The 27,011-nt window shown below is 41.8% G+C and overlaps 1 protein-coding gene across 2 annotated transcripts in view; it reads right to left on the bottom strand.

Annotated features, from left to right (window-relative positions):
* Nucleotides 1-1,083: 1,083 nt before the first annotated feature.
* LARGE1 (LARGE xylosyl- and glucuronyltransferase 1) overlaps nucleotides 1,084-27,011 on the bottom strand; it is a 296,670-nt gene continuing 270,742 nt past the window's right edge. For both annotated transcript variants that reach the window (XM_068142337.1, XM_068142338.1), the window contains 4 exons: nucleotides 25,544-25,822; nucleotides 18,370-18,516; nucleotides 12,286-12,481; nucleotides 1,084-8,165 (listed from right to left, as the gene is read on the bottom strand). In XM_068142337.1, the coding sequence (XP_067998438.1) occupies nucleotides 7,968-8,165; nucleotides 12,286-12,481; nucleotides 18,370-18,516; nucleotides 25,544-25,822 (820 nt within the window). In that variant the 3' untranslated portion in view covers nucleotides 1,084-7,967. The remainder of the gene's footprint in view (nucleotides 8,166-12,285; nucleotides 12,482-18,369; nucleotides 18,517-25,543; nucleotides 25,823-27,011) is intronic.

Below are 27,011 nucleotides of genomic sequence, written 5' to 3' on the forward strand. Positions count from 1 at the left end.
GCACAAAAGTGGTGCTGAGGACATCTCAATGACCTCTCAGTTTGGTTCTTCACCCCAGACAACGCAAGTCTGACTGATAAAGAAGAAAGGTCTACCAGCTTAAGAAAATTAAAAAGTTTTGCAGACTGTTATTTTCTCGTATGAAAATGGGAGTGAAAGCAACAAAAATTGTAACATATTTGTGTCTTGAGTGATCTGATTCAGAGTTCTGCTTATTCCATGCACTTGTTTTGCTCTCTGAAATCTAACCGGAAAGAAGATGATGGTGCTCTGTGTTCGTGACAAAAGCTGGCAGGTTAACTTCGTGGATATTTCACATTGATGAATCTCTGTGAATGTTAATCTTTGTGAGCCTTTACAGAGCTCATTATGATTTTTTGGACTGCCTTTGCTGTGAAAAGTAGAAGATGGAACCTCTCCATGAGCCATTTGAACCTGTATAACAATAGTCATTGAAGCTATGGACAGAAAACATCATTTTGTTATCTGTCTATTCTCATATACACATAGGCAGCAGAAGTTTACTGCCCAAGCTGAACACCCTCAGCATAGCTGGATCAATTGCTGCTAATGTAATTAGTAAACAGTGTGCAAGGTGTTGAGGGAAAAATACACACATCTCTTGTTCTCATTCTGAAACAGTAAACTGCTGAGTCCCATCTCTTCCTAACACCAAGGGGCCTCTGGCACTCACAGCCAGCGTACATCTGAAATGCAGAAAGGCTCAGCAAAGTCTATCAGCAGAGTAATGGATTTCATACTGAACTCACTATTGTCATCTAAAAAACCTCAAAGCAGACAGTGGTGTGGCTTCTTTCCTGCTGCTGGTGGTTAGTTCCAAGCGGATGAAGAGTTCATGGATCAATCAGCATTGGATGGCTTTTCCTTTCCTTATAGCATCACTGAAGAGCACTGCTGGAACAACAGATCCACAGGCAAATCAAAAGAAGAAATTCTATGAACCTCACTAACTTCAGCTTTGCCCCAACCATTGACCTCAGTGCTGACAATGTAAGAAAGGCTGGGTAGTCAGACTCCTACTGTTGTCAAGCTGCTATTAGATTCCCCCCCCCCCCCCTTCTTTTTCTTTCTCTCTCTCTCTCCTCTCTCTCCTCTCCTTTTTTTTTTTTTTTTTTAATGATCACCAAAGGAGCAATGTGGGAATCCAAAGAACTGGAACAAATTAAACACCTTTGAGCTGAGGATGGTTTAATCTCAGGGCTGACTTTCATGAATTTTATAACCCATAGAATTTACTACAGTAAGCCGTGTTGGTCAGTGTTGGCTATGAAACGCTGCGTGGACCAACCCATAGACACTACAAACAGTTTTTCTGAGGATGCCTCTTCTCCATGCCTCTAGAAATTTGCCTGCTTGAGACAAATCCCTCATGACCACCCTCCTCCCAATTATTTATTCTGTCATTTTGCTGCTTACTGACGGACTGACAATAGCCTTTACAGTGCTCCTAGAGATGGAGCAGACAAGCTTGCACAGAGCTGGGATTCATCACTGTTGCATGTGCAGCTTTTAGTATTCACAGGCTGGGGGTGAGTCCTACAAGGCTTCTGAATGCGCAATTTCCATCAGCTTTATAGGATCCCTCCACATAAGAAAAGCCTGTAGAACAGAGCCCCAGGAATTCTACTCAGGAAGCCTGAGAGCACAGGGGGCAATTGATTTTCCTAAATCACAGTTTAAACCTATCCTTTGGGGAAAAAAAAGGCAAAAAATAATCTGACTTTGCTCTGAATCAAGGCAGCTATCATATTATGAATAGCTCGATGAGAGCAAAAGTAAAAAGAAGTTATCACCCAGCTGCTTCATTCTCTGAGTACCATCCATGCTGTGCATAGAATGAAAGAGGAGTCCTCTAAAAATACCCTGCAAATGATGGTGTAGAGACCATGTGCTATTACACATGTGCCAGGGACAGAGAAGTTGGATGAGCAAACCACCAGCTCCACCAGCAACTTGACATTTCAGATCCTCTAACTGACTTTGTGGCCTTAGCAGGAGTCTTGTGATATGATGGTTAATGTTGAAAATTTCCACATCAATTGTCTAAGAATTATTTTGCTATAATACTGAGGAATAGGCTTTGCCTGGCTTGAATTACTTGGCCTTGTGTTTGAGGACTTCTTCTTGAATATATTTGGCGAGAGTAATGTCTACAAGCCTGAACAGGGAATTACCTTTAGGTCAGATCTATTTCTTCAGGATTGAAATTTTGTATCTCATGGCAATGGACCATGGAGCTCAAATACAGCCTTTGTCACCTGCACAGTGACTTCCCATGGAGGTTTAGGACATTTTAACCCTACAGAAACAGTAATTAGCTAGGAGTCAGGAAGCTGTTCTCATCCTATGAGAGGGAACTATAGCCCAGAACGACTGAAAAGTCTGTGTTTCAGATCTTTTGCATCCTGACACCCTCAACAAGCCAACACTTCCACTGCAGTAGCCATTAAAATGTCTGGACAAATATATTCATATCATCCATCACACAAATAAATATTTGGCTGGCTTTATAATTTCCAGATTATATTTTCAGCTAATCAGAACAATTCTACTTTGCAGGGCAAACAAATCCCATATCCCAAGTAGCTGCAAGAGGCACATGACCCAGACAACCGACATGTATGGAGCTCCTTTTGAAAGCCTCAAGGTCTTTGTGTCTTGTTTTGGGAATGTAGAACTACTGATGAAAACAAATTCCTTTCAAGAAAGGTGATTCTGAATCCAGGCTTGTATGCATTTCTTCAGCAATAACTTGCTGTGCACAGCCAAAAGCCTTCCCAAACTTAATATTGTGAACTAAAGTAACAATATTCAAACAACCCCCAATTCACTGAAATACACATAATGAATTGCTACTGTAAAAAATTGCTTCATTTAGCCATCAATACTTCATTTTTAATGCTGCAGTGGAAATACTAGGTTATTTGCAGTCACTGTCTGCTAGTGACTTTGTTCCAGGCTCACTTACTGGAGTTGCAAAAACTTAGCTGCTCTCTTTTCCTAAAATTGAAACATTTTTTTGGAGCTAACAAAGATACATTCTTTTTTTCAGCACTTCCACCATCTTACATATTAGATCTTGTTGAAGTTCATAATCAATGACGCTCCCTCCACTTGCTGAGCTGGCTGTATTCTCCTGCTGCTGCACTGAAACCTGAAGAACGCCCATACAGTACCTGGCAGAGGAGGAAGGAATGTCCTGTGCAATGCCTAAGAGTAATGCATCTGCTGATTTACCAGGATTCCCAGTGCTGCTGCTCATTAATCTTTCTCAGCCAAAACCAGATGGGGCTATTAGGCAGGCTGGAGTAATGGGGGAAACTGGCAAGACACAGAAGGAAATGCATTATCTTCTGGATAGAATTGCATGTTAAAATGAGAACATTAAAAATGTATTTTTCATATTTAATTGGACGATGGATGATTATACCCACCAGAAAATCATGTGCAATGTGTTTTGCACAGGGCATTTATAAAACTGCTCAGCTGTGCTAGGGCTTGATTTTCCCCCGCAGAGAGAAAACGGCAGCTACAATCCTGACAAGGTTTTTGTGCTTTTTCCTCCAACACAGAGCTTACTCCACTGCAACAGCTACTGCAAATAACACTACAAAGGGCCTCTCCTTGTTGCAGTGAAAGGAAAATGGAGTTTGTGGTTTACATACAAGCCACAGGAAGCCTGCCAGCTTAAAAATCAGTGCTTTAGGAATAACGCGAGCATATGTGATACTCAGTCTAACATAAGCAGTGGATCTGCAGGTACAGCTGCTAATTCCTTTGTGGCATGGAGTCCAAGATGATTACAAATAGAAAAAAAAAGCCTGTAAATTATGAAGTGTAACCAGATTGATCACATAGGAAACTAGCATGGTCAGAAGGAATTACTACAGTAGGACTTGAAAAAACATCTGATAGATATGGAAGACTAATTGGGATAAGTGAAGACAGGCCAAGTTCTGCCAGGTAGCCAAATAGTAGATAACCCTTAGCCAGAAATGATAGGATGGGAACTACAGCTAGACATCTGAAGGTATAAACTGTGACAACACAGAGAAATCATGGAAACATATGAGAGGGTTTCAATAAGGCATTAAGTAAAAGCAAGTGCTTTGCCCAAACCTTAAACTTGCAAAGCCTGTCACTCAAAGGGAAGAAAACAGGAGGACTGGGTGCTAGCCAGTGGATTATTATTGGAAATAATAATGATGTCTGAAATGTGGTAGGATGTCAGAAGGTGCTGGGGAATACAGAGTTCAGGCTCTGGGAATGAAAAGTTTGCAGTGACTCCTGTGTGTCAGCGTCTTGGAGCACAGGGTGAAAATGGAGACAGAAGAACGTGTGCCAAGGTAAGAGGCCAAATTAGAAGAACAAAACAATTGTGTGCCATTTTATTTCTGATCCCTTGACTGGGAAAAGGTTAGCATTTCAGAAGGTTCAAGAGGAAAATGCAAACCCTCAAAAACTAGTACCATGATATTCAATGTAAAAATTTGAAACTAAAATCCCCTCTTTCATTTCAAAGAAAGAATCAGTGGCCCTGCACGAAAAGAAAAGAACAACTTAAATCCTCAGTTTGAAAATGGAAAGGGCATATAAATAGCCATACTGCATGGTATCCATTTAGATAAATGGAAGATATGGACAAGCAAATGCTGATGTGACTAAACTGGAAAACTTAGACGTTATTCAGGCCAAATAGGAAACCTTCAGAGAATGAAAATCAAAACTTTGTAAAGCTGAAAGGAAGGTATAATGGTTAAGATGGAGTTTGAGCAAGCTAAGAAGGAATTTGAAGAGCAAACAGTAGGAAGTTAAAAGTTAAAATACACATTTGCTCAGCACACCAAAAGCAGAAAACCTGAGAAAACTAGTTTGCCCCCCCAACCAACAAGTACAAGTAACAAAGACAATAAGGACATTGCCAAGAATCTAAATGATTTATTTGCATCAGTCTTCACCAGAGAGGGTGCTGGAGTGATATCTAAATGAGACTCACACTTTCCAAATATCAAAGATAAGGAGAAGTCATAGACTGAAGACTCAAGAGAGAAGTTGGTGGAACAAATCAATAAATCAAAGGCATTTAAGTCACCAGGTTCATCTGATATTTCTCGAAGATTTCAGGAGAAAACTGAGAATTAAGTAACAAAGCTCCTAGCAAATACCTACTACAGCAGAAGACTGGAAGACAGTCAGTGTTAAACTGAGTTGGGGGTTTTCATTATTGTTGGTGGTAGGTTTTTTTCATGGTGTTGGAGGAGCCCTGGCAGTTACAGCCAGATAGGTAATTCCAATTTGCTATCATGGAAATTGGTTAAAAACCCCAAGAGTCACAACTCCCAAATTATGAAGGACACAGACAAACATGATGTAACAGATACAAGTCAGTACAGTGTTCTATAAGGGAAAGAAAGGGGCTCTTTAACCCTCCTACCAACCCTTGAGCTGATTATACCAACCAGCACACCTAGGCCTATCCAGGAGATCCCATGACTCACTGTAGAGATAGGCAAGTAGCAAACAATTACCTCCCTGTTCCCCTATCCATATTGCATGACCACCAAGGAAAGAATAATGTTCATGTTGACAATGGCACATTCAGACAAGGTAGATGTCCATGCTACAGGTTACGCTGCTGCAGGGAAGTCCACTCCATCCTTCGGCAATGTCGTTATGACGGAGAGAAATGTACATCTGGAAATGAAAGGTTTTAATATCTATACAACATAATGGTGGCCACACTGAAACACTGACTGGAGATTGCACGTAGGTTCAACCAGTGTTAACCTCTCTTAGGATCAGCTTTTGATCCCTTTCTACATGTTAGCCAATCAACAGGACTCTGTGCTGCAGGGTTCTTCTCCCACTCAATATGCAGTGACCTCAGCCCTTAATGGTGAGCAATAGAGGACTTGGGGAGTTAAGATTTGGGGTTTTTTTCAAAGAATATATATATATATTAAGCCAGGACCAAGCACTTATTTCATTGTTTCCCAGCTCTTCCCAGCTTTTAATGTAAATCTTTACAGAGAGCCATTAAGAACAGAAGAAAAGCACTTTGGAAAATGTAGCAGTGATGTATTCTTATGCAGTTAACACTCCCAGGGGGTAAAAAAAAAGGTGATAGCCTCCCGCCCCTTTCTTATTTCTTGTCACAGATGTTGCCTTTTTTGGCTTTTCTTACACATAGCCTTTTTTATTTCTAGTCACAGACGTTGCCTTTTTTGGCTTTTCTTCTATGTGCACAGCATGATGAACTGATATTTGTGGTTTAAATGTCTGGTTTAACGGCATGGTTTCCACCATAACAGATAGCTCCCATGAAATGTCAGGTTAGAAATAAAACCAAGCGCTAGAGGGATGAGGTGGGGAGGCAGCTAGAAGGTCCAGTGGCTGAAAAACAAAATGGAAAAGAAGTGAGCAGAATGCCATGTGGATCCATCTCCTAACTCAGGTAGTGGTATTGGTACACGTGGTTGCATGGGGATCTGGGGGCAGGGAGACAGATGCATTTCTCACTGAATTGTTTCTGCTTTCTCTATTAACACTGCAACAGAAATTACAAATAGCCCTGCAAGGGGATAGTGCATTAAACCTCACCTCTTCATCCCATGTAAACACAACATTAATACTGAAGAATAAAGAAAATGGTAAAAAGTCCAGTGTCTCGTATTCTGCATTTTGCTTGTTAGGTTTCCTGTTCGCCCTCCAGCATACTCCTGTGTGTACCGAAGTTGTGAATGTGAGCAGCCCACATTCAAGCAAACACTCACACTCAGATTCCCAACACATTCTTTTCTCCCCCTCGAATGGGGAGTTTATTCCTGACAGTTTTGCTCCTTTTAATTATAAACTCCTTTAACGAAGTAGTTCTGAGACCTTGCAGCAGGCAGCAGGAGAGCACCAAGGCTACTAGTTGATGAGTTTATATTCCCTGTTCAGCAAAGAAGTCCTCATAAAGCCCAAGGCCCAATGCCTCCATGAATGGGCATGGACTAAGAAAAGAGCCTACAAATTGATATCCCCCACACAGTGCCTTACAGGCAAAATCCAACTCTTGCCTAAAAAAGACAGAGTTACAGCCAGGCCCTTTATTGTATGAGACACACACACAAACAAGTTGCTCTGGTGAAAACAGACCTTACACTGACAAGTTTTGTTCACTTTCTGGCAGAGCTACTGATCTTCTTTACTGGACCACCAGAACTGAAGATGGGAAAGAAACACAAGGGAGACATTTCCTTAGCAAGGAAAGGAGCAGCATTTAGAACTGGGGAAAAGGCAGGGTGGGGTATAGGGGATTTTCCTGATAAAACAACTAATTTGAGAATAAAAGACCAACCAATATCATGTATACACCTAAACCAGTGAAACAACTTCTCTGAAGTGTAGTATTGGATAAGCGTCCCCTTCATTTTCAAGGCTGATTCAGACCTTTGGCTCATCCTGCATTAACAAGGTCATCCATGTTAACAGGGCCCCTGTGAGAGTTCACAGGGCAAAGTTCCCTTTTAGAGTAGTGCAGATTTGAAATTCACAGGACAGCGACCCGAAGATCTTCCTTTACAGATAAAAAGCATGTCAAATTATTAAATAGCAACATGAAATCCTACACTGCGAAGGTCTGTCTTTGCTCTGCATTTAAGACAGCAGAGTGCATTTCCAGCCCCTGCCCAGTTCCCACCTCTGGTGGCGCGCTGGGCGCATGGCCAGCCCCTCTCGCTGACACCTCGTAAACGCTAAAGCTGAAAGGCCTGGAGTAGTTGGGGAAGGGTCAAATGAGCACAATCTGAAGATATGTCACTTCGAATTTCTACTGTTAGAACTGCTGAGTGTGATATAAAAACAGAAAGTATTTCTCAGTTCGAAGTTAGAAGACGTGGCCCCAAACACTGAGCGACTCTTCCCTCCGGCGTCCCTGTTACCCACACAGAGGCTCTGCTGTGCTAGCTGTTGTTCTCTGCCGTGAGATATTTGAGGGCTGCAAAGCCATAGTGGCGTGACATATCCTGCTGGAACTCCTCCTTCAGGGTCTTGAGACAGATGCGGTATTGCTTGTTGGAGCGGAACTTGGTGATGTCGAAGCTGGGGGCGTGCGGCATGTGGATCATGTAGGCGTTGGGCAGCACCGTGAACTCGTATTCCTGGGGGAGAAAAACACTGTCATTGTGAGGCTGTTCCCTAGCCCTCTTGCAGCACATCTCTCTCTTACTTCCACAGTCAAATGTGCTGCACAGTGGAACAGCACAGTATGGGGCTGGAAGACAACAAACACCCCTGGAGAAGCCAAATAAGCCTGCCTTTTTTTTTTTTAAGGTTGCTTTTTCTGGGCTTTATGAAAGGTCAACTTTTAGTTTTTAAACCTTTTATTCCATGTTAGCCAAATGATGGGGCAACAGTACAAAAGGCATGCCTGAAGTCATGTCTGCAGCAGAAATTTGGCAGTAGTGTCCTTACAACCAACACAGCTGTGAATGCACTCAGCGTGAGTCTCAAGTGTCCAGGTAAAAGCATGTTCTCGTCCCTACAGTTTACTTTGCTTGGGATGCTGGAATAAGTGATATTTACACTACACTGAGATACCTACAGTGACAAAACTGTCCAAAACTATTTATAAACCTGAGAGAGAATATGACATCTTTTGTAGGCAAAGTGTGAAAACGGACCTGCTAATTCCATATGCTTTGAGAAGGTTTTATGCAAATGAAGTTCTCCTTCACACAGTACAAGATACTGTGCTAATTCACCCTCTCCTCTAAAACCACTTCACTAATTCTCTTCATTTACATCTGGCCAAGTTCTTCAACAATTTTTTGTTGTTAAGAAAAGGTACTTCACTTAGGCCTCAATTATTCCTGTTAGGTTTGACTCATTTTTGTAACTAAATATATGATCATTAAAGCAAAGCTAGACAACAACTGATTTTTAGGCAAACTGGAAGGTCACTAACGTAGGATGTCAAGAAGCAGGTACCTGCTCCTGCAAGAAACTAGACAGAAAAGGGATGTGAACCTCAGTATTCCATAGCTAAAGGAAGCATCCTAAAAACTAGGACACTACCTCTTTTTTACAACAACTTTTTTGAAAGTATGTCTTGTATGGGATGCAAAAAATTGGGGACAAAAAAAATGTTGAAGATTCCATGGGCAAAGCTCTTGTTGTCCTCTTCAGTTTCTATTTACAGCTGTTGCTTCTCTGCAGAAGACACTGGACTGGGAAGGAATAGACACAGAGCGTGCTGGCTTTAAAAGAAATGGTGCACAACTTCCCCTGGTTTGCAAAGCCCAGTCACTTGGAGATGTAAGAGTTTGTGCAGAGACACAGAGTCTCTGCAGCACAGTAGCAGAGTACTCCAAAACCATTTTGTTAGGGAAAGAGGTTTATGGGAGAGAACACACTTGTGCTAATAATCACATATAAATCTTTCCTCTCCTAACAAGATATGATCAGCCTGGAAAAGACAAAGAACTGCTGGGTTATGATCCTACCAGAAACCAAGTGTTTAAGCAATACAGCCCAAACAAATGGAAATAAGCGAGTAGGACACAATGTGGATCCATTTTCTAACTCAGACAGTGGTATTGGTCAGCCCAAAGTGTAGCTAAGGCTTCAGTCATATCCCAGAAACAGTAGCATGTATTGGACAGCCAGGTGCAGATGCAACTGTGTGGCTGCTCCTTTCTCATTATGTTCCTTGCCAGACAGTGCTAAAGTGGTAAATTTTTGTGCCAAATTACAACGCCATGTATGGGAATGAGGAATGGGCCCCCATGAGCTACTGTTTGGGGTGAAAAATGTACAGCAAGAGCAAAATAATCTGATGCTCATTTAGCTGGAAGAGACTTAGAACTAATGGGGAACCAAATAAAAGAAAAAGGCTGGCATGGTGGAGTGAGGAGAGCTGATAAAGTACATACTACAAAGCATGTCCCTTATGGGACCTTAAAGCTAAAGGCTGAAGCTGCAGTGATGATACATCCCTCTTATACAATCTTTTCTTTGTTCTCTATCTGTATCTCAAGTCTGTAATTTGTGTATCTCAAGTCTGTAATTCAGGGACCATCTATGCTCTGCAGTGTAAATTATTCAGCACAGTGGTGCTCCTGTCCTTCCAAAAAGCCTTCAGGCACATAAAGCCTTCCAAGACCTTAGTAGTCCACTGCTAATAAGCCCCTTCGAAAGATGCTGGGCTGAGGTCTTGGTAAAAGGATTGCTCACAGTCTAGTTCTACAGTCACTGGAAGAGCAGGGGCAAGTTTTCCTACTGGCCCATCTCTACCATAAGGAAAGCAATGTACTTGCAGGAACCTCTGTCCCTGTCTCACTGGTTATAAATTCTTTAGACAGAGACTGTCGTTATCTATGTATTTGTACATTATCCAGCTCAGTGGACATCTGCATGCCCCCCAAATAATGATGATGATCTCCACACTGCGTGCAGCTTTGAAGGATGGTAGTGGCACAGGCCCTTAGTAGGGAGTCTGGAACAGTTCTCTTGACAGACGCTGCAGTTGTGAGAAGCAGTGACATAATTCAATTGAGAAGCTGCTCTGCCTGCTGGTAATGAAGCCAGCCAAGCAGCTGGCAGCAACCTGATCTGTGGACACCCCAAAGCAGAAGAATACCATAGGGGGAGGTAGCTGTGTGATCCCACACCCCCTCCCAATACTCTTATTTCTGCAGATGAAACTGAAACTTCTTTCCAACGTGAGAATATCTTTAAGGCTGGAAGAGTGGAAAAACAATTCCCCAGAGTTAGTTAGAATCCAATAGCCATTAAAAATATCTGTACTATGATCAGCTTTGAAAAATGTTCCAATTTCCCATGTGTGAATCTGTATGCTGGCCAATCATCTCTGAACAGAGGAGTTAAATCTTGAGTGCTAGATGAGAGCTGCCAGTGGGAACATAAGCCTTGTTACCCAGATTAACAAATAATAAATCATTACACTGGCACTCTCCACAACTGATAGTTAATTGATTAGTGTTTGGAAAGTGCACTGGAAAATTAAAGTGCTATAAAGTATTCTTTTTAATGATAATGTAAGGGACTATTTCTTTTTTCTGGTCTGTAATAAATTTTTCTTGACATAAGTAGTCATGAATTTGTTGGGAATGCCCTTCTGAAAGCGGAGGGTATTTGTGGATTTGTCAGCAGAAACAGAAATTATCCCTCCCACATACGTGCCTGCATGCAAATAAACTGTAGCCTACATCCCAGAGACAAAAATCTCCTGGTAATACGCTGCATGTCCCGTGCTTCCCTTCTGCACATAAACTGGTAAGAGTTGAGCAGAGAAGGATCAGCTGAAGTAAAAGCTAGCACAGCAAGATACAGATGACCAAAAATATTTGGCTTAGGTTAGCATGAAATGCATCCAGTCCAAAAACTGGGACTGAGCAAACTGAAAAAAAAACCCAAATGAACCAAACTAAAAAGAAATGGCATGACCCAGACCCTGCTGATTAGCACTGCAGTTAGCTTCGCATCCAAGAACAGGGAGATGCAGACTCTGCCATTTCAGTGAGTAGTAGCACCAGACTCCAGAGTCACAGTCACTGTCAGCCTCTAAGATCTAGGTTGTGGGAGGGGCTTTGGCAGCTCTGAGAGCTCCAGTGCCAGTCTGGGACACTCCAGCTTTCTCTCCATCCTTGTTCTTACATATTATGCCCAGCAGCCTCATCTCCAATCACAGATGTAAGAGGCAGGAAGCCCATGGATCAAGTACCTGGATCCTCTAGAATCTGTTCCACATTCAGAGACTATGGAAATGTAAAGTCCTTGGCTTTGCAGAGATACACTGCAAATCCAGACCAGAAATTGAAGATGCTTGTCTTGGATTCAGTTTAAGATTGCTTCTTGAATTTGAAATTAGCTTTTGGGAATCAACAACCTCTGTTTAACTGAAAAACTTCCAGCTCAATCCACATAGCCCCTGGCAGGTGATGAGACTCAGAATAAGTGCTGTGATGCTCAGGCATGCTGTTGGGCAGAAGGTAGGCACTGCAGGGATTGTGCCACTGCAAAATAACAACTCTCTCAGCACTGACAAATAAACTAAATCAGATTCAGTTCTCCTTTTAATGCCTGATAAGGACTAAATTATGTGTTCCCAACTCAAGAAGCACTCATCTAAGGAGTTTAGTAAGGCCACATGAGCACTTTGGTGATGCAAAGCCCGAAGCCTTTCTACAGAACACAGATTTCATTTCAATAACCCTGCGGCCCAGCCCTGGGTGAGATATGCAGGTGTAGTTTCCTCACCTGTGCATCCAGTTCCATGATGTGAGCTACTTTGTTCCAGCCAAATCCAACAAACCGCCTGTCATACTCCGGGCAGTCCTTCCTCACAACAACGTATGGCTCAAAGTCTGCTTCCCACTCAACGCGGTAGGGAGTGGTGGCTGTGCGCCACTTGGCAAAGTTTGTTGGCGCGTGCCCTTTCGTCCAGACGTGGTACCTTAAACAGACATAAATGGCATGGACGTGGGGAGGCAATTAGATAGAGTGCATCTTGGCGAGGAAACCAAATGTTACTTGTTAGAGGAAACGCTGAAAACTACGGACATTAGTTTACAGTTCACATCGTCGTTTTCGGAACGCATCGGAGGTAATTTCTAGGACTGTTTCCAGCACGTTTCCCAGAGCCTCCATGTGCTCAGTGTTTAAACACATCTAGCTGGTGAAGGGGAGCATGAAAACACCACCTAATGCTAATATGTGGAACGAAGTACACAGACAGTTCGTCTGCGCTATGAAGCGCTGTGCCTCATTCCTAGCAACCAAACGTCTGTACCAGTGCTCTAAAACTGTTGTGAAATTCTGTAGCTCGGGAGAGGACCCTAAAATTAGCTCTTTCTACATTAGTGTGACAGTCATGATCTGTTTTATAGGCAGTTTTATAATTCGTATGAGAGACACCTGCAGCTCTGGAGAGATGTTCCATTTTATTCACTGCTGTTATTACTATGGCAGGAGCCAATGTAGCTAATTAAATTAATAAGTAAAATATTACATAAAGGCTTTTTTTCCTGTAGTTTCTACACATTGTGGGGAGTATTCATGTGATCCTCAGTCAGGTAATCAACTTGATTTACAGAAAAAATCAGTTTGTACTTTGGTAATCTTGTTTAGGTCGCAGCAGGTCTCTTCCCAGCACAGCTTGAATCCAGCCCATTAGTGCCAGGGTCAATGAGTCTCCTGCCCACTTATTCTTCTTACACCTTTCCAAAAAACAACGAGACAGACTCTTTCTGCAGGCTCATAGATTAAATAATGAAACAAAAGCATAGCAGGCCAGCTGTATTACAAAGCCCTGAGATGTATAAGAGAAGGGGCAAAACAAACATCCTGCCAGTTTGTAATGTAAGGTACATGGAATTCACAGGAGGGGACTCGTGCTCAAAGGGAGGTGATCTCAGCATTAAATATTTTGGAATTAGGACCTGAGTTAATGTTTGAAGCTCAGAAACTCTCATAACATTATGAGACATCACAAAAACCAGGTACACTGTCCTGATTTCACTGGGACAGCATCATAGAGTCAGTTTTCTATTCACCAAAGCTCTATTTGTGAGAAGAAAGTTGGTAAGACATTTCATTTTAGCTTGTGTCCGGCCATCATCTGCAGGTCTCCATAATGATCAAGATCTTTAGCAGTTTCAAGCGGGCCAGGTGCTACAGCTATGAGAAGTGAAAGCCCAAGGCAGCTGATCCAAGCTGGCCAACAGAAGTATTTCATAGCATAAACGTCACACCTACCCTGTATATACTTCTCATATGTAACAACTGCCAGGACAAAAAAGAAATGGCCTCAGGTTGTGCCAAGGCAGGTTCAGGTTGGATATTAAGGGGAAAAAAATTCACAGATGGGATTATCAAGCATTGGAACAGGCTGCCCAGGAAGGTGGTGTAAGTATTTAAAAGATGTGTGGAAGTGGTGCTTAGGGACATGGTTTAGTGGTAGTGTTTTAGCAGTAGCTGTAGGATTGTGAGCTCTAGGTGAGTAGTTGGACATGATCTCAAAGGCCTCTTCCAACTTCAACAATTCTATGATTCTCTGATTCTGTAAATCAGAAAGCCTACTCTCCTGTTTGCTGTGACCATTGTCTTTTAACTGGAGTTCTGGTTCTTGCAGTGCTTGACAACTGTCATTCACTGTTGGGAGTGCACAGCTCATGGCTGCTATGAAGGCTGAGAATAGCTTTGTGTACTTTCCATTAGTATTAGTTGTTAAAATCATTATTTTATTTCATTATAGCTATTTCTATTTCAAACCCTGGATTTCTATTCCTGTTCCTGATTCCCCTGCTTAGGGAGATGTTCCAGTCTGTTCTATTATCCAGTCTGTCAATGGATAATAGAACAACTGGCAAAATAAAGACAGATGCAAAATGACAACCTAGGAATTTTCACTTGGACTGTGTATTTATATAGCTTGTAACAGGAAAACCATAGAGGAGTTGAGCTTTGCTGACTCTCCTTGTTCAGGGGCAGTGCAGGAGGACAGAATTACAAGGACAGCGCTTGGGTCCAAAGTAGTGCATGGTCCTTTGAAGGCTGCATTTCTAAACTATAAAGAGATTGCACCACTTTCAGATATATGGCTTGGGGATCTGGAAAAACAGAGCCCTTCTGTATTAAAAAAAATGACAGTAGCAGATTCATAAAGATGCTTATAATCCTTAATGTCTTTTGGAATCGTCTTCAAAGAGACTATTGCTTTTCTTGGTCTCTTTAGGAAATGAGTGGGTAATCTACCCAGATGCTAATGGGCACCTATTTATGCTGAAAAAAACCACAATCACAATGTAGGATTTAAAACAATATGGGAGTGTTGAGGATGCTGTACCTTCTGAAATCCTACCTCTGGCATTTCGAAACTAATTGTGGTGATAATGACGACTACTAACCACTTACAGAGTGATTTGTATCTTCAAAGCCCCATAAAAACTTCAGTTGATTGAGAGATTCCTGCAGAGAAGCAGTCAAACGCTGCTGTAGTTCTAGTAACACCCTCCCACTGATTTAAACAGGGAGGATACAGGACACTAACCATAAAAAAAACATTCAACTTCTTTGCACCCTTTTTGGTGATATCAGTGTAAGCAGCTGAAGTATAACCTCTGCGAGTTGAGGGAGCTGACTATCAGAAAAAAAAAAGGTAAATGGGAAAAGACAATGAAGAGAAAATATGGATGTGAGATTGGAAAGACAAAGGAGAAAGGAGGGAACAAACTTGACTGTACTAAAGAAAACAATCCCAGAGATGATCTGCTGGCCTTTTGAGAGTGATTGAAAGAGGGAAAGAGGGTAACAAAATGGAGGCTGAGATCAGGACAAAGAGGAAAATGAGTACAGGATACAAAAATCAGATGTGCACACACTAATTACAGAAGAATAACTAAATTGGAAACAAGAACTGTGAGAGTTAGGATTACATACATATCATATGGGTCTACATCTATATGTTCGCACACATATAATCTTGACTGACGGCTGATCAGCACACACTATGTACTGCAAGGTAGGATGTGCAGGCACCATTACATGGATGTGCAGCAGAGGAAGCTACCATGAAAGAGTGAGTCATGTCCAAGAGATTTTGCTCTTGGTGATGCAGTTGTCAGAAGTGGCTCACTGTCTGTATTGGTCTTCCATCTCACAGGGTAAATAAATAAATCTAATTTTCCTGCTCAGTTCCTTGTCACTCAAGACTTAAATACACATTGGATTTTAGGGCCACACTTGATCTCACTGAGTCCCAGGAGAACTTTGTGGAGATTGTGAACAGCATATTTTTCACTATGCTGGCAATTTTGATAAATCCAAACCAAATCATTAGATCTCCATAAAATGATTAGTTTCTTTCCCACAGTTCATGGAAAACAACTGGGAAAAAAACCCACCTTCCCACCTCCCTCCCCCCTGCATGCTTTCCTTGTGTTATTGATCCCCTTTATTTAAAATAAAAGTTCAAAAGTATAGTAAACTTTGGTAAAATTAGCAAAGTGAAATAATTATTCCTCTCAAGAGTGTTCTTCCTCCCTGCATTGTCCCTCAAAGCTTCCCATTTCAGTGAGAAACATGTTTTGGTGAAAGAATGACCTTCCCGGTTCAGTTCTCAGATGCTGAAACATTTTGCTGGATTGTGGCTGCAACCAGGTAATCAGTTCTTGCTGGTTATGTTTTCTCAATACGATGCGTCTTCCAGCAGCTGTGGTTTCCCTTGTGCCCAAAAGCTGTGTTGGCAGTACATTTGTGGTTCATCAGTGATTACCCAAGCACTGAGCAGGCACAGTCACAGCCAGCACCTGCAAGCAAAGCCAGCAAGCTGCTACCAAGCAGCCCACTGCTGCGGAAGGTTGCCACACAACACACCTTGCCAGCTGCAGATGCTCACATGTTTTCCCTTCAGTTCTGGTGGTGACTGGGGAATGTAATTGAGAGCTGGTTTGTACTTCTTAGCTGCCCAGAGTTAGAAAAGGTCACCATTTGGAAAAGAGGTGACAAAAGCAATTTCAGTGAGGGAAAGATTGTAATCTACCATGTGGTGTGAGGGACTGGGATGCTGCAGGCACTCTCAGCAATCACTGTCACAGCAGTCCTCCCTAGCTCACTCCCACCTGCTCAGCCTTGAATTGCAGCATTATTAAAGCACCTTGAAGGCGGAGGTGGAAATTCTCAGCACAAATCACAGCTGCTTTGTGGCTGTTGATAGATCTGAGCAATGAAATGAGCCAAAACAAACTGGGGAAGCATTTGTAAAATGTGTCTTACATTAATAAGTATAACAGCTACAGACTGTGTGTCCTTCAATTCTTATTTAACCTTGCTCTGGCAAAACTCCCACTGATGTTAAAGACATTTTTTTCCTGGGTGGGACTTGAGAAAGGATCTGCAAATCTGGCTGTGTACATTACATGCTAACATGCTGTACAGCTTGAAGATGAAAACTATAGTAGAAGGCCACTGCTGTTCAAGCTGAAAGTTTGGCTGTTGGTAGAATATAACATCTGAAAATCCTGAGGGTGTCATTTTCCACTGGAAGATTGTTTTTCTTCCAGCTATAGGAGAAACAATTCTTTTCTAGCAACAAATATCTGTTCATTTGTATTTGACTGCTAAAGAATGATGGGAGAGTAAAAGGCACTTGCTCTATCAGTATCCTTAAGTAATTTTCCAGAGTGAGGCATGCCTCTCTCAATCACCCTAAGTTTCTATTTCAAGGCAGTTACTGGTAGAGGTAGTGTCAGAACTAGGTTTTCCAGGCTCTTATGGGCTGTCTGTGAAGACATAAGCATGCAATCACATGAGGGAAAGGTGGTTACTGCAAATAGAGAGGTGTGTAAGACAGAGAATGGAAGAAGTGTGAGGAAAGCTCTAAAGTAAGGGAAGGATGGAAGAGGTGAAGAAGAGCTCCACTGGTTACAGATATTACCTATCTTTTTATCTCTAGATCTCAAAACACTGTAAAAAGTAAGAGGTGAACATTGTTACCTGCACTTCAGAGATGGAGAACAGAGGTGCAAGAAAGTGAACTGATTCGTGTACCACCTCCCAGCAGGGCAGTAGTGGAGCTGAGAAGAGAATGCAGGTCTCCTAAGCCCCCTCTCTGTGCATGTAAGGCCCTATTATACTCTTCCCATTACTGTGATACTTTACAAATGTCTGCTAATCAGACCTTTACACACACACCCAAGAGACACTTAACCCCTGGCAGTTGATTTTAAAACTGAGAACTCTGGCAGACAATAGAAGAGACTTGTTCATAGCCACAAAAGGAGTCTTAGAGAAGAGCTCCAAATTTAGGCGATCTTCTCAACTTCTAGTCAGAGCATACTTCTACCTCTGCATTGAGAAACTCCAGCTATTGAAGCAGCTGTTTCACACTTTGAGTACACAACAAGCTTGCATTTGTTTTTCCAGTAAGTCAGTAAGGAAGTCAACCAATGAGCAGAGAGAAATTATTTTTGGTCAGATGAGGGACATAGCTATCTGCATAGTATTTGGCTGCCAGAAAGCAAATTACACGCACATGAGTGTAATGGTCATGCTTGATTTTGTAGCACAATAAAAAATGATGAAAATAAAACAAATTCAATTTAACAACTGAAGTCCTCCAGTAGAGGACTATAATAGTAGATAAAATGCTGAGCTCACAGATGGCATATATCCACACATGATTCCCTTCACTGCCTCCCCATGAAAAAGGGGGGGGAAAAATTGCCAATCGGCTTCTTAATGGAGCTAGCCAGCTGACAGCGAGAGAGAAAAATCAAATATTCCCAAGAACATAAAAAAAATAATCCTTAGAGATAATGACTACACTTCATTACTTTTCATTACCTGAATGTGAAGAGGGTTCCCATGTCCAACATAGATAGCAGCTCTGCTTTTGACTTGGGGAAGGAGAGGCGGTAGCGGAGGGTCTCAAAAGCAGGTACGATCAGAGCTTTCTTGGTGTTAGCCAGGTCTAGCTGGATGACTGACTTCCTGGCAAAAAGAAACAACAAATATAAGCTGGAACATTTTAAATGGAGTGAATCACTTGGTTTTTCAAAATAAAGTGCAGAGAATGGGGAGTTTGATACTGTAAATGTAACTATAACCCAGATTCTTCCCTAAGAGTGCCTCCTATTTTCCTCTACTTTTGATCTGATGCTCTAAGTGCAGAGAGAGTATCACAGCTCAAAAAGTTTTCTTGTTTTACTGACCAGTGCTGCCCTGCATGTCCAGGGGTACACAAAGCTGAACTTGCACTCTGAGCATGGCCAACTGGCCATCTCTTTAGGAGCAACCTAGTTGACTGTTACTACACATATGGGAAGGTGTTGTCCAGTCAATGGCAGTTCAAGAGGAAAAAAGAGATTTATTCAGGACTCAAGTAAGACTGCAAAGTTTGGCTGCACTTCAGCCCAGCTATTCTCTGTACTATGCTGTGCCATCATACTTGCTTTTTAGTTCATTTTTGGAGCTCTGTGTGTCCTGTAAAGTTAGTGTTACCTTAATACCACCATTGACCAGTTATTTGCTTTCAAGAACACTGCTGCCATGGTGGTTGGTCTTTGTTCAAGGTAAGGCATGGATCTACTGCAATGGGACATGGTGCAGATCACCAAACTGTACATCAGCAGTATTTACATGAGTATTGTTAACCACGTGCATGGTAGTACCCAGAGTTTGGAGCTCATTGGTGCTTGGCTCTGTCCATAGGGCAAAGAGACTGTTTCCTGCAGAGATGAGCTCTGCACTGTATGAACTGAGGTGCCTTGCTTTTTTGCCCTCTTTTACTGCCAGCTGTGCAGTGCACAGACTGTTTTGGGGTGTGAGCACGTACTGCATTTGGCACAGTAGGGCCCTTCTCCAGACAGGGGCCTTAGGATGACTGATGCAGAACAATGGTTCAGCAGCCTTACCCTGCCTGCCATTCAGTCTATTCTTTCCTAACAAAGTAAAACCCAAAGAAAAAGAAGTTACTTTTCCATCCCCAAACTGAATCTTACTATGCTTGTCATTAGAAATAACTCTGTCTTGATTTTCCTTTCATTATTTTCATATTTCATAGGAGAACTATGCCTCTCTCTCCCTGTCAAAGTCAGTTCCCCTTAACAGGATTCACTGTCCTGACTTTTATGTTATTGCAACAAGCAATCAAGGACAATGTTGACAAGCAGCAAATTCTCTACAGTCTTACAAGATGAAGAAATTGGGATGACTGTCATAATAACAGAAGGACCAAAACAAATCACTTTTCTAGACCCAGAATACCTAGAATTCATTTATATTGCCATCAGAGAAAAAGAAGAAGAGCAAGGCTATTTAATAAAGTCTGAATTTCAGAGAATTCACACCACCCTATCGGCCTGTTCTATAAAAAGAAATCTGCTCTCAGTGCCTTACTGCAAAGTTTGCATTGTTTAAAGATTAGTTGCCACATTCCAGTGAACTTTTTCACAATTGAAGGACTTTGACAGCATCATATTACAACTTTTTTGTGCTTTCTTCACTAGCTTCTCCTTCACCATCAGTACAGGCCAAGACACATGCGTGCAAATAGGTGGCTCAGTCACAGTCAGCCTCCACAACCTTTCAGAATCATTGAGCAGTGCCAGCACCATCTTTATGATGCTCTTAAATGTTTCTTGCCCATCACAACTTCTTGTAGAGCAGAGGACACTAACATAGTTCCTTTTCCAGTATCTCAGCTTTCTAGACTCTGTGCAATCTATCGCCCTGGAGTGGTAGAGCTTTGGGGATTCAGTTCTAGGAAGGAGCAGGTAACATTTGCAGTGATGCTCAGCCTTTGGGCTCTGCAAGGAAAAAGCAGCTTCCATTTATGGCTGTTACTATCTTTTTGATGGAGAGCTCAAAAAAGCCAGGTAGAAATTAAGGCCTCTCAGTCTGAAGCTGAACAAAGCTGAAGCAGGCATAGGTATCAAATGAGTAACAACAGAGACTGTTAAATAGAGCAAGTTGTGTTGCAACTAGTGCTGAACGTGACTCATTTTGTAAGATATGGGATAGAAGCACAAAAATAATGTGGATATCAATATCCTTTCTGCACACTCCCTACTCCTGTCATCTGCAAATTTAATATAGGTGTCAATGGCAGAACTGATGGGAAGAAGAAATGACAGTACCTTCATGAAGAAAACCAAAAGGCACAGGGAATAAACTGATGGAAGAGGCTGAAATCACTTGCACCATGAAAGGTCAATGTGAAAAGTCAGGTAAGTGGAGAGAAGCAGAGGTCTGAAAACAAGAATACTTGTAGCCAAACAAAGTCAAACTGCTGGAGGTTCTTCAAGAATGAAATAAAATAGCAGGATAATCTCTGCAGAAGAGATTTCAAGAGATTTGTGAGTATCTGAGATAAGGTCATGTTGGTAAGGTCAAAGTGGAGGGTTCACCAAAACCATCTGTAAGTTGAGACATGCTCATTCAAGAAGTCCAGCAGCACTGACCTGCGAGTTGAATAGCCTGGATTAAATGACATAATGGACTAATGTAAGGGGAAGAAGAGATCAGTGCTGACATGCAGGTGACAAAATACAATAGAAGCCATGTAACTTGTGATAATGTCAAGGAGGATTAGGGGGAGAAACACCTTTCATTTCATTCTGATAACTTGGCTGGTGGACTGTTCCTTGGACAAGAAGATTAAAGTCTAACCTGTTCCTACTGGAAGCAAATCTACTTTTCTTTTTCTTTGGGGTGACTTTTTTCCTGTTTTATGTGGAGATGCCATCTGCTGATTGGTTCTGTTACATTTGGAATTGGAAAATTTTCACTGTTGGTATTTCAAGGCCTGTGGAATATAATGCAGGGAACACATCTGGTCACATCTGGTACTCTGCAAACTAGCAGTAACAAAGTGTGTAATTCCTGCACTGTCCTTATGAGGGCTGCTTTTGGGATTCAGTAATATGATCCAGTATCTGTCCTTTCCCCACCAAACCCCAAAGTAAGGATGTAGGATTCTATGAAGAGCTTTCTCTTTCTTTGTGTTCAGACCTGATGCATGCCATTCTGACACAGTGAAGGGTGAAATTCCTAAGCCTACCAATTGACCCTATTTTTGACAGAGCATGGGGGAAATGAATCTTAAATTACAAGTGGTTCCCTGCAGATTGAATGAACTCTAGCATGTTGAAACAAATCTTATCATCTCCATAGTACTTTCCAAAAATTAACACAGAATTCTCATATAGTAGTATCATTCCCATTTCTGGAGGACAGAGCTCAGACCCAGAAAAGTTAGCAACCTAATCCTAAAGCAGTGAACTCAGACAAAAAGAGTCCATTAATTCAAATTAGCTTCTGCCATCAAGAACTCAGGAAGTGGTTAGTTCAAGATCAAATAGAGCAGTCACAGAGTTTGTGGTACAAACTGGAGAGTTGTCAGTCCATTGTTAAATTCATTAGAATGTTCTTCCTCCCTGCAAAAGCAATGAATGCATACCCTGCAAAGGCATTCAACAAATAAAAGCCAAGAGGCACAACATGAAATGTGTCTCTTGCTGAGATGCTGAAGAACAACCAGAAATACTTCACAACTCATATTGCAGGGGCCAGGTATAAAAGTGTGGATAGAGGCTGGATGCCAGGTCCCAATTCATGCTGAATGTGTCCCTGGAAGCAAAGGGCATTTTTTACACAAATGTGTCAGGAAAGAACTTCAATGATAGCTGTGACGGCTGCAGATAAGCAGCCTGCCTAGTTATTTTGTGTTAGAACAACACAGAAGATGATCTGCACACCTTACCTGTAGCAACCAGAAGGAGCCTTTACCTCTGGAGCAATGATACAGTGACCTCAGTAACTAATGAGGGAAGTCAACAAAAGACTTAGACTCAGCACAGACCATGAAAGTGTCTGAATTTCATAAACAGGAAATCTTTAAAGGATACATTTCTTTCCTTTCCTACTTCACAAAAGAGTAAGGCAGGACAAAAAGTGGGGGCTGATGGAGATTTAAAAGCATTGAAATGGTCTTGCTTGGGAGCTGTGAAAAAGCTCAGTTAGCACAAATGTAAGTGCCAGGACCAGATACTTAGAGGGACAGACAAACATCACCTTCACCACCTCCATCTCCTTCAAATCTGGCTGTTTTGAGGGAAAAGCACAGCTTCAAAATACATTGAAAAACATGTTGAGAATCCTTCCAAAAATTCCTTTTTTTCTGAGAAAATATTGTCTGCAGAGAACACAACATACAACATATGTAAATCAGCAGACTCGCAGTGAGAGAGACTTGTTTGGCTCATCCTGTAAAAAGTGATGCCTGAAACACCACATTATTTCTATTTGCTTATGGTTGTTCTATCTGCAGAAAGGAAGGTGAAAAGGTTTGTACATCTCTCAAACAGTTGCTGCCATTCAGATAGATAGGACTAATCAGCTGCTTGCAGAGACAGTAGGGACAGTCAATGCAGAAAGAAACAGGGCATCCATATGTAAAATCATTTCACCACACCTCCCTGCTATTTTGCTCAGAGAAATATATTGAAAAAGCAACAAAAGCAAAAAATCCAATCCCTATGTTGTATGATAGGTTGGACTTGATCTCTAAGGTATCTTCCAACCTGGTCTATTCTATTCTACTCCTATTCTATTCTACTCCTATTCTATTCTATTCTATTCTATTCTATTCTATTCTATTCTATTCTATTCTATTCTATTCTATTCTATTCTATTCTATTCTATTCTATTCTATTCTTATTCTATTCTAAGAGTTGATAGTAGCAGATTAGCAGTTTTGATTCTAGGATGGATATTAGGAAATATTTCTTCAGTGAAAGGGTTATCAAACATTGGAATGGTCAGCCCAGGGCAGTGGTGGAGTCACTGTCCCTGGAGGTGTTCAAGCAGTGTGTGGACCTGGCACTTAGGGACATGGTTTAGTGTAGACCCTTCAATGCTAGGTCATGGGTTGGACTGGATGATCTTTGAGATCCCTTCCAACTGAATGTATTCTGTGATTCTGTGATATTCCCAGGTAACAGGGACCCACAGTCAGAGTTATGGTGGTATGTGCCTCACAAAAGGCTGGTAGATTAACACAAGGTCTTGGATGCAACAGCTTTCAGTGTGAATCTGTTGTTTGTTTTCTGAAACAGCACCAATGGTGGCCTCACTGTGCATTTAGTTCTATAATGCATTGCCACCATATGAGAGTTATTTCAATGGTTGTAACATTTCAAGTATACTGTGTCATATCATTCTGTTGTCTCTCTTTTTCCTTTCAATGCTGGCTCCCATCAGTGCACTGTGAAGCAGCATGGAGAAACAAGTTGCTTTTTCAGTACTACATGCTGGCATCAACAGCTGCTCTCCTTACTGTGTCCAGCATCAATCTGAAGAAATGTAACACTATGCAACCATAATGTCAAAGAACAGAGAAGCTAACAAGAACTGTCCCTATCTTGAGACAGATAATGTGTGTAAGGGACAGAATCATTTTGGGGTTCTTACAGCACAAATTAAAAATAAATATCCCTAAAATACATGGGAAACAAGCTGACACAGTGCAATAAAATGTCAGAATTACTGAAATCTGTAGTCTTAAATCCATACAATTACAGAACAGTTCAGGTTAGAAGGGACCTTTAAAAATCATCTAGTCTAGCCACCCTGCAGTGACCAGAGAGAACTGATCAACAAGATCAGGTTGCTCAGAGCCCCATCCAACCTGATCTTGAATATTTTCAGGGATGAGGCTTCTACCACCTCTTTGGGCAAGATGCTCCAGTGTTTCATCATCCTCATTGTAAAAAATGTCTTCCCTATGCCTAGTCTAAATCTACCCTCTTTTACTTTGAAAAACCCCCATTACCCATCATTACAACAGACCCTGCTAAAAAGACTGTCACCATCTTTCTTAGAGTTCCCACTCTATGTACTGAAAGGATTCAATAAGGTCTCCCCAAAGCTTTTTTTCCAGGCAGAGCAATGCCAGCTCTCTCAGCCTTTCTTCACAGCCCTTTGAACAGTGACTTTGGCCCCCTACATGGAGGCAGAAGTTTTGAAAAGACAATTAATTCTCCACATGAAGGAGAGGTGAGAAGATAATGCTTACTCAGTCAAGCCTGAAACAGAGGAATTCCTCATAAGTACAATACCTGAAGATACATTTCCCTTTACGCCCCAGATCCCTGGACTTATGGACTGAAAGGGATCACCTACAGGCAGACTGTCACTGGAATACTTTGATCAACTTTTACCAAATTAGAACAGAGATGAAAAGCAAGACTGATCAGGACTAAAGAACTGAAATCCTCCTGTCTGGCCACAGGGTGTCCTCCTTGCTCTATGCTTTGCCCTCAGGTGACCAGCCTCTGCAGGGGAAAAAGGTCTTCATTAAAAAAAAAACCACTCAGTTAATGGATCAGAGGTCTGTAGTTTGCTCAGCTCAACCTGCTCACACTCATTACGATACAATACACACTGAGGTTACTCTGCCCAGTTTCCTTATGCTAATTATTTCTCCTTGACAGGTGCTGGCACTGCAGTCATATTTCTGAGCTGATTAGACTATCATCCTCTTTTCAAGATATGGAACTGGATTAAGAGTGTGTCACAGGGAAAACAAATTCAGTAATGCTTTGCATGTTTTTTCTGTCAGTGACATTAAGAACCAGGGATGTTTAGGGAAATCACCCAGCTCACATCTCTGCTAATGCAGGAGGCTCTTGCACATTTAATAATACTTAGTCCAGTTCAATTTCCAAATTGATTCTTCTTCTGTTCTCAGGGAATTATTCTGATGCCTAAAAGGGATCACATTTAGGCCTGTTTTTTTTTTCCTTTCCCAGCTGTATTGGTTTACTTCCAGTTGCAGCTCCTTCTTCTACTCTAAAAACGTTTATGCCTTTCTGAGCATTGTCATACTTCAAACGTCTATAAGCCGCCTCTTTCAGATCTGCTCAGCTGGCCTTGTTTTGGGAACATGTGAGAAGGGTGGGGTTTGGAGGGGCTGAAAACGTGGGTGACAGTGGGACTCCCTCCACTGTCCATTTACCTGAGGTACTCGTAAAGTCCATACATGGGTAAGAAGTCAATGTCGGACAGAAACATGTACGGTGTGCTGATGTGCTTCATGGCCACGTTCCGCAGCAGGTTCACGGGATAGAACTGGCCTTCCTTGTACACGATGTGGTAGCCCACATTGTGGCGGCTCATAAGGACTTCGGAGCCCTGGGCGTAGCGCAGAAATTGCTGGGCTTCCGCATCAGAAAGATAGAGAGCCAAGCTGATTGGACCTTCCCAGTGTTTGCAGATGGCCTCAAGCATCTGGAGCCTGAAAGAGGAAGGGTGAGAATATGAAAGACAGTCTCCCTGTTTGGCATTTTTTGTTTGGGTCCATCTGATAAAATGCAGGTATCTGTCTTTAAAAGAAACAGACTGGGGTCACCTGAGGAGTCTCCCTCTCCAGAGATATTCAAAACCTGCCTGGATGAGTTCCTGTGTGATCTGGTATAGGTGATCCTTCTCTGGCAGTGGGGTTGAACTAGATGATCCTTCAAGGTCCCTTCCAGCCCCTAACAATCTGTGATTCTGTGATTCATGTGGTGGAAGGCAATAAATACTTCTACAGCACAATTCATCTCCTGTAAGTTGATGTTTCCTTCTGGAAATGGACTTCACCCTAGACAGGCTTACTTGTCTCCCCTGAATGCAAACAAGCCTAAGGCAGTTCTAGCTCAGATACATGCATCCACAACTCAGTGAAATCAACACTATCCTTTCTGCCTAAAGTATTGATGGTGCAGGAAACCCCACATGGCTGATGGGACTTCATCTGATGGGAGCTTTGTGCATTTACAGGGATCTGCCTATATGGATTTACTTGCAGGACAGAGGTCTCAATATTAAGCAGTGCCTAGTGCTCAATCCACACTTCAGATCAAGCTATTCTCACACACTAACATAATACAGTGGAGGAGAAAGGTGCACAGACCCAAAAATCATTTTACCTCTTGTTCAGGAAAACTTTCCCCAGATTTTTGCAAGACAGTCAGATCTAAACAGTTGTTGAAAGTTACAGGTCAAGGGAATACTGACTTATATGAACTTCAGCAGTGACTAGAGGAAAAGTCACTGTCAGGGAAAGGACAAAAAGATGACACATTGATTGAAATGGGATTTACTATATGTGGGGAGTATGGAGAGAAGGAAGCAGAGACATGGCATTGCTGTGGAATACAAAAAAAACCATTTTAAGACAAAACCATCATTAAAGCACTAATTTGTGTATGTTTTAGCAGCACTTCAAATTTCATTATATCCTTTTAAAACCAGATTGTATTGAGGCATATTTGAAAAAGTGTCCAGCAGTTACAATACTATTGATGAAAATCACAACAAAAGATCTCATACACAAGCATAAATCAAGCCCAGCCTGATCAATATCATTTAAGCACTTTGGGTAATTTATAGAGGATTGCTTAGGAATTAAGATATGCCACCCAAAAATATAGCAAGGACTG

Source organism: Melanerpes formicivorus, unplaced genomic scaffold, assembly GCF_026170545.1.
Source record: "Melanerpes formicivorus ecotype bairdi unplaced genomic scaffold, bMelFor1.0.p_v2 SCAF_8, whole genome shotgun sequence".
Classification (NCBI taxonomy): Eukaryota; Metazoa; Chordata; class Aves; order Piciformes; family Picidae; genus Melanerpes; species Melanerpes formicivorus.